This window comes from Phragmites australis, chromosome 6, assembly GCF_958298935.1.
Source record: "Phragmites australis chromosome 6, lpPhrAust1.1, whole genome shotgun sequence".
Taxonomy (NCBI): Eukaryota; Viridiplantae; Streptophyta; class Magnoliopsida; order Poales; family Poaceae; genus Phragmites; species Phragmites australis.
Genome location: NC_084926.1, coordinates 7028744 through 7040929, shown reverse-complemented (window position 1 = coordinate 7040929; position 12186 = coordinate 7028744). Strand labels below are relative to the sequence as shown.

Here is a 12186-nt window from a genome sequence, read left to right as displayed (position 1 = left end):
AAATTTCTTAGACATATAATAGAGTGGTATGGTTATAAGAGAGTTGGAATCATCTATTTTGAGCCTCTTGTGCGACCCATTTGAGAGTAATGTTAGAATTTTAAAGAAAAGAAAGATGAATGTTTAGACTATATAATGAGTGAGAATTTTTAAGAGAATTTTTTTTTAATCTGTTTAAAATAGGGCTGACATATTTGAGTAATGAAATTTATATTTTTAAATATGCTTGAATTTCTCTTCTTTTAGTTTCTCTATTTATTCATTTGCAAGTTTGTAAGTTTTTTTTGTTGTGATTTTCTTGTTGATTTTTTGTTTTATCTTTGAGCTGCGATTTTTCAACCTTAAGAAGTTATTTTTTTTATTGCTAAAGGTATAAACGTTCATATACTCATATATTTGAGAGGATCTTGAATACTCTTATTTTTAGACATCAACTTATAGAGTTGTTTTTTTCCAGTGATTATCTTTTTGCTTTGTTCTTTATTTTAGTTTTAAACTTTTATGCCCAAAGATATATGGAATAGTCTTGAATAGAGTCTATAGTTCATATTTCATTCGTGGAGTCATGTTGTCTTGGAACTTTATTTCTCGTTTTGTCTCTCTAAAATTTATATTTCTGTCTATATATTTTTGAGCACATTAGGTGAATAAAGAGTAAGTCATTTATTTCGTAAATAATTTATAAGACGTGTATTCACACATATCTAGTGGTTTTTCTTTATCCTACACTTGTACTTCTGCTTTCTAAGAGCACTGTCAAGCCTTCGGTGATCAATGAATGTTAATTGGTTCACCTCTAATACTGCAGGATGAACTAGTTCCATGTTCCAATAACAATTAAAGCCTCCGTCAAGCCTTTAATGGTTTCCATGCAACCGTTTCTTTTTCACCTCAACCATGATTAGTTTCTGTAGTGCCTAAAGAATGCATACTCTCTTTCTTTAGCGAGGCCATGTGAAGATTCAGGACACCAATAAGATCGGCTCAGGATCCAGTTAGTTCCCGAGAAGATTGCGATGGATGAGCTTGTCATAAATCTTGAGTGCAAATTGCAACTATTCTACTACATGTATGACGGTGCAATCAACCATGAGACTAGTACATGAAGCTGCATCAACTACCAGGTTCTGCTTTGAGGTACTCGATTCTCTCCACAATATCAATGAAACTTTCCCTTAAACAAGATCAAAAATTGAAAAAATTGGTGCTCGCTGTCACGCACACGAATGGGGCTTGAGATAGCCATTGCGGCAATCTCCTTATAGCTCAAAGGGCACTTGCTTGCTTAATGTTTTCTGACTCACAATTGGAGCAAAGCTATTTTTTGGTCACCAGCTCGGCTCGGCTCTCGAGCTGCCACGGCGCATGCGGGAGCCCGGCGTCGAACGCCAGACTCGGCCGCTGGCAACGAGCGAGCGAACCACAGAGCTGTTAGCTCGTTCGCACTGCTTGCTTAATTTCAGTAGGGCCGTTCTCTAAAAAAAATGAAATTTTTAGGGCAGTGCCTTTTTTCCTCCAAGAACAGCAAGATCGGCGTCCGGTTTTGGCTCCTCGAACATTACTACATTTTGAACATATTTCAGTGCAATGTTAGTACTCTCTCTATTTCAAAATATAGAATGTGATTTGATTTGACATGATCTCTAAAACTGAACTTTGATTGCTTATTTCTCTTATTGTATATATTTGATAGCGGCAAAAACATAGTCATAAGAAAGTACATTCAAATATGAATACAACAGTATCATAAAATCCACAAATTGTTAGATTAATTGTTATTCAAATATTACAAAGTTTGAATCTTGAAATATGTGTGCGTCTTAAAAAAGAAATGCAGGGAGTAGTATGTCGTTCACTATTTAGACTACAATAAATCATTTGGACCGGGACAAAAATTTCTGAGTCGGCACATTACTGATCTGCCGACCTTGCAAAACTTTCTTTAAAACAAAAATAAAAACAGAATAATTAGAGATGATAGCCCTTGAAGTTGCAGCTGTGACACTCATGCCGAGTATAGCTAGTTTTGCCGCATCACAAATGACAAACTCTTGGAGTAGAATATTAGTTGACCAGTTACAACTAAGTTTAGGCTATTAGCTTCATAAATGATGCACCAAGATGTGAAGTAGCCCCACTAACTCATGGAAAATAGCTGACTCCACAAGCTCTGGCGAATTTAATTCGAATGATTTATCTATCATACAGCGCGCGCTTGCATGAGTGCGCAGCATGTCGTCTCATGATCTCCGTTGTGGTATCGTTCTAGCTCCACTGCATGAAAGCCGAAGATATGAGAGAATATTATTGCAGGGTGCAGGGATTAACAATATGTACGTATAGGAGCAACTGCTAGATTCCACAGGGACAATTTGCGTGGCTAATTCCAATCAGATGATAGTTTGGATCATCATGTGGTTTTATATAGCTTTGGTTGGTTGATCTAGAAATGCACGTAGTTACAATTCAACATGTTAGTGCTACTGTATGTATATGAGATGCTATAGATTTGTAGTGAGAGAACAAGCCAGGATGGTTAAGTAGAGGTGGTTGTATTTTCTATCTATTAGAGATTTTGTTCATTGTGTGTTCATTAAGATAAAATTTTCTTTTAGTGATAGACGATGTACTTATAGACAACGATGTGTCTATGTTAACTTTATCAATCTTTAAACTCTACATCTTTATGTTTTCAGTAGACGATGTATTAATACGTACATATGATAACATTAGTATGTGCGTGCATATACGTGTTGTACCGATTTGTAAGAAATAGATTTTTGATGATAATGCAGTAACTAACGAGTTACACAATCCTAATTCTTCCAAGTAATCCAACGTTCGACAAATTCTTGTAATAAGTCACTCGGCAACTAATGGACCCATCAAAAAAGCCAGGCTGTCAAACATCTAGCTTGTGAGCGGCACCTTCTCTCTGCAGCCAACCAAAAGGTAGCTTATGCTGAAGCTCCAACTGTACTAAATAGGATCATATAGTGTCATTTTTGTTCATAGATCCACTAATTACTCCATCCGTTCAAAAAAGTCAAACTTTATAAGTTTTGATCGATAATTAGTCAAATTATATACATATTTAGTATACAAACTTTGTTTCAGTAGATTTATATTTTAAAATATTTTTAATATGATGTTGATTTTATATCAATTGATAACATATTATAAAAAAAATTAACAATCAAAGTTTATTTCTAAAGATTTTTTAAAACAAAATTTGCGTTACATTCTTAAATAAAGGGAGTAACTTGCAGCACTGGCAGACTAGCAGTAGGTAGAAGATACCCCACTAATGATTTGTTTCCAGGTTGACATTTTGGGCAATGAGCTATCTAACTCCTGTTTGTTTTTTTAATTCTGAACTATGGATTGTATAAGCTCATCTCGAATGGATTATGGATTGTATCATAATTCAATCATATATTTTCATAATTTAATTTCGAAATCTGATCATTTATTTGTAGAATCCATAATATAGAGAAACAAATAGAGCCTAATTTATGCTTCACGTACTGACAAGACAACTCAAAATCTTGATACTCATGCCCAGATCGGGTAATGAGCACGTACTCCTAATACATATATCTCCCATGATTGCCTTAAGACCCATTAAGCATCTGCCCCAAATTATGCTTCCAATCTATGTTGATTTAGACCCTTTTAAAGTGCATATCATTATCTGGTTTCATAAACTTCAGACTGATTTGCTTCAGTCTTCACCAAGCCCAAACGTTTAAGTAAGAGTAGGAAGAACATGCCGTTATCTACTCTAGCTAGTTTACTTACAAGTACTAGTCGAAGTGTAAGACAATTTTAACCGCTAGCATCCTCTGCTTTGACCCAACGAACCCCTTTTACCGTTGCGGGTAGAGCTGAAAACCATCAGAAATGGCTAAAATCATTTTCAGTTTCACTTCTTCTTTTTTCGGAAGTGATATCCAAAATGATAAGTCGGAGGTGAATACGGCATCGGTATTACAGAAATATCAGAAACGGCGATGTCGGATGGAAAAGATGACGGCATCAATCGGAAACCGTTAATTCATAACTGATATACCGATCCATAGCTCACGAAGCACACATCTCATACGACAAGATCGATGAAATCACACATGACTTCATGACATAATGATAATACGAGTTAAAAATACACCTCATATGAATATATGATGAAGGACAAGACATATTTAATATAATAAACATAAATATATGACGCATAAGAACATAGGAGAATAATTTCTAATGTTAAACATAAGTTCATAGTTTATATCTCACAACTCACAAAACAAGTCATATATATTATATGGACATAGATATAGACATAGACATAGATATAGAATAAAGTTTGAATCAAAATGACATGGTTTGATGTGAGGCTGAGATAAGTTATGAGTAATCGGTAATTACTGGCGAAAATTATTGACTACAAATAAAAATATTCAAAAACGCTCAAAAGGAGATAAAATCGTTTTTATTTTTAACTCAAATTACCGATATCATTTCCGATTACTCGGATACTGTACCACAATAAACGGTTAGAAGTTCCGAAAAAAGCTCCGGTAAAACGGAAATTACCGAACCGTTTTCAGCCCTGGTTATGGGTGCACCGGCCACTCCTGGCCGCCCGATCAACGGATCCGACGGTGCAGTGCGCCTTGCGAACGAACAACGCGGCTACCTCGATCGCGCGCGTTGCGTGGTCCTAGGATCCTAGCCCCAAATGTAAGCAATGCACGTGTGCATGCCGCACGATCTGATGCATGCCACACGCTTCCATTAATAACCTACCGAGCTGCACGCTTAATTAGTTTTGTGCCAGCAGGTCGGTTCATGTCTACTCCTAGCTGGTCATTGTTGCGCCATTGCCATGGAATCCTAGACAGGCAGAGACGAATGAGCAAACCATACTACTCCTGCTAAATTTGTCTTCACAAACTATACTAGTTAGTATATATCTACTCTAAATCTATACTCTATAAAATAAATAACAAGTTGGGACAGATTTAATTTATCTCCATCGTTCACCCGAGTTGATCAAACGACTACCCTGCAAAGTTGGACTCCGTTCCTCATTCTAAAATACATTTAATCTTTCATTATTTTCTTCTATATTTAGACATCTAATATTTATCTTTCACACATAAAAATACATTCAATATCCTATTATTTATGTTTCAGATTAAAAGTCTAATATTTATCTTTCATATATTCACTGTCGGATTTCTTGAAAGAGTACATCATCTCTCACACTTTACCTATATCGTCGGGTTACTCCAGAGGGTGTGTTGTCCTCTGTACTTTGCCTATAGGACCGACTTTCTAGAGGATGCACCGCAATGTCGCCTCCATCGTCGTCTATCACAGATGCCGTATTCGTTGCGCTATCTTTACACTAAGATACTATACAAGAATTATTTTTATCCCCTCATAAATTAGTCAATCCTCATCACAATATTGCTACGGATAGTTAACTCTAGACGATATGGTCCCTTCCACTCTCCGGTCTAGATACTCGTCATTCTTATCGCTCCTGAAATTACATGATCATGTTGTGAATTTTGTGTATGTAAATCTCTATTTTATTATATTATATTTTTTTTACTTCTTCAAATTATTATATTTTAAATTGATTTCACGTATGTGAAATACGTGTGCAATTGCTAGTTAATTATGCTTCAAACAACGTGGTCATTTGGTCGACAGCTCCAACGTCGACGGCTGAATGGTGCGCCAACCAGAAGAGAAGAACCACCGTAGTTATACTCGTGTACACAAGGGGCAATTTTTGAGCCAAAATGACTCTAGTGATACTTCAATGTGTATCTGGTAATATACACAAACTTATAAATTCGATATGAGCATGTTACTTATAAAAATTTTCTTCTACCTATAGCTTCGCCCCTGATCCATGTACAATACTTGGCATACTTGGCATAATTGGAAGGAGCACAGCCGGCAAGGCTTTTTTTGAGCATTCCAACCTATCAGCTTTGCGTGGTCCTGGGCTCCTAGCCCCAATTGTCAGCGATGCACGTGTGCGCACCGAACGCCCTGATGCACGCCGCACGCTTCCATGCTTAATTGGAGTAGTTTTGTGCCGGGCGGTCGGCTCGTCTCTAGCCGCATGAACTTCTTCTTCTTCCCTGCTGGTCACTGTTGCATGCGCCATTGCAGTGGAATCCTAGAGATGGATGGAGCAGCTGCACTACTAAATCGGAGCATGCAGGGACCAACTGCCTGTTGCACACTTGCACCTGCAGGCCAGGAAGAGATCTCACGTCAACGTATTTTCAAGTGAGGCAGCTGGGGTTAGTTGGTTAGCAAGTTAAACCAAGTTGGCTTCATTAATGAACTCCACATGCCTGGATTAATTGAGCGACCCTGGCTGGCACGGACGCCATTAATGCCCTAATCGTCCCGCATTAATTGTATAATCCTCCCACACATTAGCTATGGATTTGCCAATTTTTTTCTTCTCTTGGGGGTTGGGGGGGGGGGGGGTTAATTTGTCAATAAGCTGACCAGTAAGAGTCATTTCCAACTCTAGATTTAGGGTGGCCTAGCAGCTGGTAAGTGGTAACACTGACAGTAACAGAGTATGCTAAACATTACTCAAAGCATGTGGAGTTGCGGGTACTCAACCGACTGGACATACAAGTTTCACCTGCGCCAACTAGAGAGACGCTCAGTCGATCCTCAAAGCTTGGGCTACGCTACGTACTTCCATAACCAGCACGTATTATTGCATGATTTACTGTCAATGGCGGATTAACGATGGCATGTGCGAATGAAACCAGCACAGAATCGAATGGAGGGAGATATGTATGCGGCTGAATCTGACGGTGAATCAATGCATGAATCCAAACCAAGAGACTTCCTCCCGATGGATTGACATTATCTGACTTCACTCATACCTGAAGTCAGGTGACTTCAACGGATCTGGTATTGGATTAAAGGTGAACAGTTTAGATTTGATGCTACAATATTTAATAAACAGTAAAATAGTGCGACAGTAGTGATGAACACAAAATACTGTTCATCCAGACTCAATTTACTGTTTATCTCTGACTTCACACGGCTGAAATTAGAGGATCTAGATCCCCGACCGATAACCCCCAGCATGCCACGAGCGGATCCGGTTCACTCTCGACACGTCGACGTGCAGGCACGAAAGCTGCGAGCTCTCGGATCAGCTTGCGGTTTATTTTAGACCGGGAGAGAAGGGGGAAGGTGACACTATACTACCGCCAAAATCAACAGCAGCATTGATGACAAGCGTGGATGCGGGCATAGTCACGAGACAACCGCATTAATCACAGCGTGCGCACGTACTAAAAAACCCCAATTAGCCGCATCGAGCTCGTAATCTCGCAGGCAAGCAAAGTGCAGGCAGCTCGAGAACACAGCAGAGAATTTGCCTCCGGCGTTTGATTTGCCAGCATCGGGTCAGGGGATTAACAGTATCCGAAGCGCATTGTCCCGCTAGTTTAATTCCTAACCACTACGCCATCTAGGATTCCTACTTCCCTAGGGAGCAGTAGTATTACTGTTATGCTAACATTCATTCCCTGCTCCATCAAATTGCATGGAGGTTGTACACATGAAATGATGAAAGCGCGCGGCATCTCTCAGATCGAGAACCGTCGCCCAAGCTACATGACCATAATAATTATATTTCTGAATTGAATCGATCGTTTCAAAGAAAAAAGTGAGGATTTTCTGGATTGAAACTTGAAATCGATTCGAGCTTGCTCGAGTCTCCATGCCAAAAACCAAAGCCTCTCTTGCATCGAATCATCGGTATGATTAACCATCTAACCCTAAAGAATTGGACATGACCTCACGAATAGTACTCTGGGAAAATAAGAGTCTGATTGTTTGCTAACTAACCAACCAACTAGACCTAATGGATACAAAATTTTGTATGTGATGTGTGTTTGGTTGCCTACAAGAAGCCAATAGTTTGGCTCAGCAGATGTAAAAATTCCCTTTAGGCCAGGCTGAGGGAAACACCCGATTCGGTCTTCTCTGGTGAGCTATTAATATATTTCAAAATGGATTAAGGCATGATTAGGTACATTAAGAGCTATTACAATGTATTATGGAATAATTAATATTGTATTAACACTTCTTTTGCTGGTGATTTTTCCACACATCATGTCTCTATACGACCAACCAAATGGTTTCTCAATCTAACCTATTAGTGGAAGTCACTCCGGCATTGGCAACAACCGAAAGCCATTTACATGCCCGCCTTGGGAAGGCAAAGCGGCGTGTGCAAGCGGCCACGTGAGACGGGAGAGGCGTCGGGAATCTTGAGACGTGGGCGCCCCCGGCGGCTCCGGCGCGGCTTCTGCTCTCTGCCTCCCCCGCCCAACTACTCTCGCTCCGCCCTGGGCGGGGACACGGCTTCGGCAAAGGATCGGCAGCTCGATCACCTAGCTACCTCGCGCATTTAATGCACCTAGCTGCACCTGTGCAAATCCGCCTTGCCCCCATGTGCATGGCGTCACGAGTCGCTTATATAAGTGGCGCCCCCGTGGCGCGAACTGAAGCACACTGCATCAGAAAACGCCACCACACGAGCCGTCTGTTGGCGCGTAGGAGTACACAGCTCGATCGTAGTACAGAGTACTACGGCACAAACATAGCTAGGAACTTCGTTTGGTTTGACAACTTTTCGGCCGTGTCCTGCCGATTAGATAGGTTCGCGTAGCGGCGAGCTGAGGGTGATCGTGATCAGCATGGCGTTGGTGCGGGAGCACGAGGCGTACGGCGGCTTCGATGGCGCCGAGGCGGCGGCCTTCGACGCGCTCGGGTACGGCCACGACGCGCTGCTGGAGGCCGACGACGCGGCGGCGTTGTTCGGGGGCTTCTACCCTAGCACCGAGCCGGCCGGGGTCAGCGCGGCCAACATACCGGACAGCGGGAACGTCTGGGCGGGCGTGGGGGCGTCCGTGCTCGCGTTCGACAGCCGGGCCACACCTGCCGCGGAGGATGAGGAGTGCGACGCGTGGATCGACGCTATCGACCAGAGCTACGGCGCCGCTGCGGCACCGGCAACGTCTGTGGGCTTCGACGCCACCACGGGATGCTTCACCCTGACGGAGAGGGCAGCACCAGGTGGTGGCGCGGGGCGGCCGTTCGGGCTGCTGTTCCCCAGCGCGTCATCGGCCGCCTCGCCTGACCGCGTGACGCCAGCGCGCGTCCCTCAGAAGCGGACCTACGTGGTAGGTGCCAACAGCAAAAATAATTCTACATGCAAATTGGTAGTTTTTCATCGAAGGATTCCTTACGATTGCACGTGCGCATGCAGAGTGCCGAGCCGCAGGTCGTAAGCAACAAGATGCTATGCGGCGCGGGCAGGAAGACGGGCAAGGCCAAGTCGGCGCCCGCCATGCTGACCAAGGACCCGCAGAGCCTCGCGGCCAAGGTAACTTTAGTGGCCAAAGTTGAAGTTTCCTCCATCAAAACGCTCCGATTCTTTGCATTGCTCCGGTGGTCTGAGCTGTTCTTCCTGCAGAATCGGCGGGAGCGGATCAGTGAGCGGCTGCGGACCCTGCAGGAGCTCGTGCCCAACGGCACAAAGGTCGACCTGGTCACCATGCTCGAGAAGGCCATCAGCTACGTCAAGTTCCTCCAGTTGCAGGTCAAGGTAATACATGTTTTCATGCATGCTAACTGAGTAATTTAGCGGGCCCAGGTTTGGTTAATTATGTGCATGCATGTGCTCCGACACTAACTGTGTGATTAACGAATTGCAGGTTCTTGCAACGGACGAGTTCTGGCCGGCGCAGGAGGGCAAGACGCCGGAGATCGCCCAAGTGAGGGAGGCGCTCGACGCCATCTTGTCGTCGTCGCAGAGGGGGGAATTGAACTAGCTAGCTAGAAGAGAGCACTTAGCTCGGCATCAAACGCATGCTGATATGATAGGAGTTAAAATCGAACCACCTCGTTCGAAGATAATAAGGAGGCGTATACATGCGGACTACCAGTAGCTTCTTGTTCTCTTTTTTCCAACTGATCATTAGCACCATGTACCTCTTTTTAGGGGAAACATGTAGCACACTGCATGTACTTACAACAGAGGCTTAACATTTTGTTAATCCTTATCCTTGTCATTCTGTTCCTGTGTACTGCCCTTTTCCTACTCGTTAGGTTCTTCAGAACAAGAACTGTTATGTAGCAACGAGTCACACTGCTGGATAGAGAAAGAAAAGAAAACATCTTCGTGGAGATGGCCATATCCCATCATTTCATTCTTTTTTACTTGCTGTTGCTGGGTGACGTTCACGACTCACGTACATGGCCAAAATCGTTTGCATAGGTCGGCCAAGTATGCAAATAGGGAAGAACTAGCTGTGTATATCACTTGTAAGGATGACAATGAGAGGTAATTGTGACCACCTCCGCCATGTCGCAACTAAAAGTCTTAAGACTTCTCTCATACTTCCTCCGATTCCAAATCTTGCTTGTTTTAGACAGCCACTCTTCTGTACGTGTATGTCGTTATAGCACTTGTCCCCATTTTTTTCTTCTCTGCCCCTGTGAGTCATTTTTTCCAATGTGTAATAATTGTAGGGCACTAAGGCTATTCTAGTACTTTTTTAATTCTTATATACAAATCTAAAACGACTTATAATTGAAATTCCTGTGCCAAACGCATTAGTTGGATCTGCCATTGCAGTATTATTCTGACTTGACAAGAACAGCTTCTCTAGGTACCGAGGCTGTGGATTTTACAGCTTTGTATGACTAACTTTTATGAGTCGCGGCTTGACCATAACAAGTTCACATGTTATAACGATGCATTGTATTTCCAGACACATTTGTTCTCATTTGATATTTCTATTCAAGCATACCGTGTTCCAATGCCTATGTACCTCTTGTCATGTTACATAATAAGTAAGGGGGTTGTGGGGGTAGGGAGTTGTTGGTTCCAGTCCTCACACATTAGCGCCCTCCGCTTCCTAGATCTTAGCGGGACCTCGATATGGTCATCCTAAACAATTCCTTCGCGAGCATCTCCATGTCAAAAATCATGGCCCTGAACAATATGTTGCTTTCACCATGGGATCTCTTCATCTTTTCTATGCACATACACTACCATAGAAAGGTAGAATATAGATCGCAGATCAGAGACAATTTTTTACGAACCAGTCACACTAAGAATCAAGTCATAGACATTTCTTAATAAGAAGTGTCTGTGTTAGAGACATGTCGTCTTGGTATGCTACATAACATAGATAATTTTTATATGAAACCATCTAAGATAGAGCTGAAGTTATTGATGATTTTTGAATAAAAATATATCTATGATATATTACAGACAAATTTTTACAAATATACGTCTATGGTACGCATGGATGCTACAGATGATTTATAAATAAAAATCATCTGTAGTACAGAAGACCTTCTAATCCTAACAACCATCCCTCTCAGCTGCTACTATCTCCTCACATCTCCTCTCCCTCTCCCTTCTCTCTCATGAGCACTCAATCCAAATGGAAATCCCCTCCTCGCCACCCCCACACCACTTGGGGACCCATCGTTCCCGTCCTCGCTGCTCCTCCCCTCCCCAACCTCCCCTGCCAGTGTCGGGGCCAGCGTCGGGCCGCTCTGGTGGCTCACAAACCTTTGTGGTGTGGCGCGGTTCATCAGTGGCATAGCACGGTTCATCCGCTGCATGGGGAGGCAGCGGCTGATGCGAGAGCCGTCAATGGCAGTGCGGGAGACGGCGGCGGAGCACTTCTAGGAGTGCCAGACCACTCGCCATGAGCTCCACCTCATCTAGCCTTGCGGGGCCTCGCGAGGGACAACAACAACACGTCCCCTTTCACGCCCCCAACTTTGACCCCACCAAAAGCCCTCGCCATGGCTTCTCCTCCCCGTTCCCCGACTTCGGCAACTATATGGTTGCAAAGAGCAGCAAGCTCACGCAATTCGATGTCAACGTTGTAGCGAAAATGGTCCTATTAGACCACGATTGTGATTTTGTTGATTAATGACAACATGATTAATGGGGCTAACATGTTTATCAAGAATATATCTTAGTAGGTGTCATGGATGCAATACATCAAGAAACCACCGTAGCTGGGACAAAGTTTGATTGAATTAGAAAAAGTCCCAGAGAAATTGTTCTCACCGAAAGGTCCGGCACTGAAAAAATTG

General features: G+C 42.7%; 1 protein-coding gene across 1 annotated transcript; it reads left to right on the top strand.

Annotated features, from left to right (window-relative positions):
- The first annotated feature begins 8587 nt into the window (after positions 1 to 8587).
- On the top strand, positions 8588 to 10137 carry LOC133920402 (putative transcription factor bHLH086). The gene is made up of 4 exons (XM_062365024.1): positions 8588 to 9245; positions 9332 to 9448; positions 9539 to 9670; positions 9780 to 10137. Exons 1-4 carry the CDS (start codon positions 8760 to 8762, stop codon positions 9894 to 9896), a joined length of 852 nt encoding a protein of 283 aa, XP_062221008.1. The 5' UTR covers positions 8588 to 8759; the 3' UTR covers positions 9897 to 10137.
- Positions 10138 to 12186: the final 2049 nt, after the last annotated feature.

What these genes read in the sequence shown, in the direction of transcription:
- LOC133920402 (XM_062365024.1), top strand. Translation starts at nt 8,760, where the DNA reads ATGGCGTTGGTGCGGGAGCACGAGGCGTACGGCGGCTTCGATGGCGCC. An exon ending in CTCAGAAGCGGACCTACGTG is followed by an intron (nt 9,246 to 9,331) that starts GTAGGTGCCAAC and finishes GTGCGCATGCAG; the next exon opens with AGTGCCGAGCCGCAGGTCGT. An exon ending in TCCTCCAGTTGCAGGTCAAG is followed by an intron (nt 9,671 to 9,779) that starts GTAATACATGTT and finishes AACGAATTGCAG; the next exon opens with GTTCTTGCAACGGACGAGTT.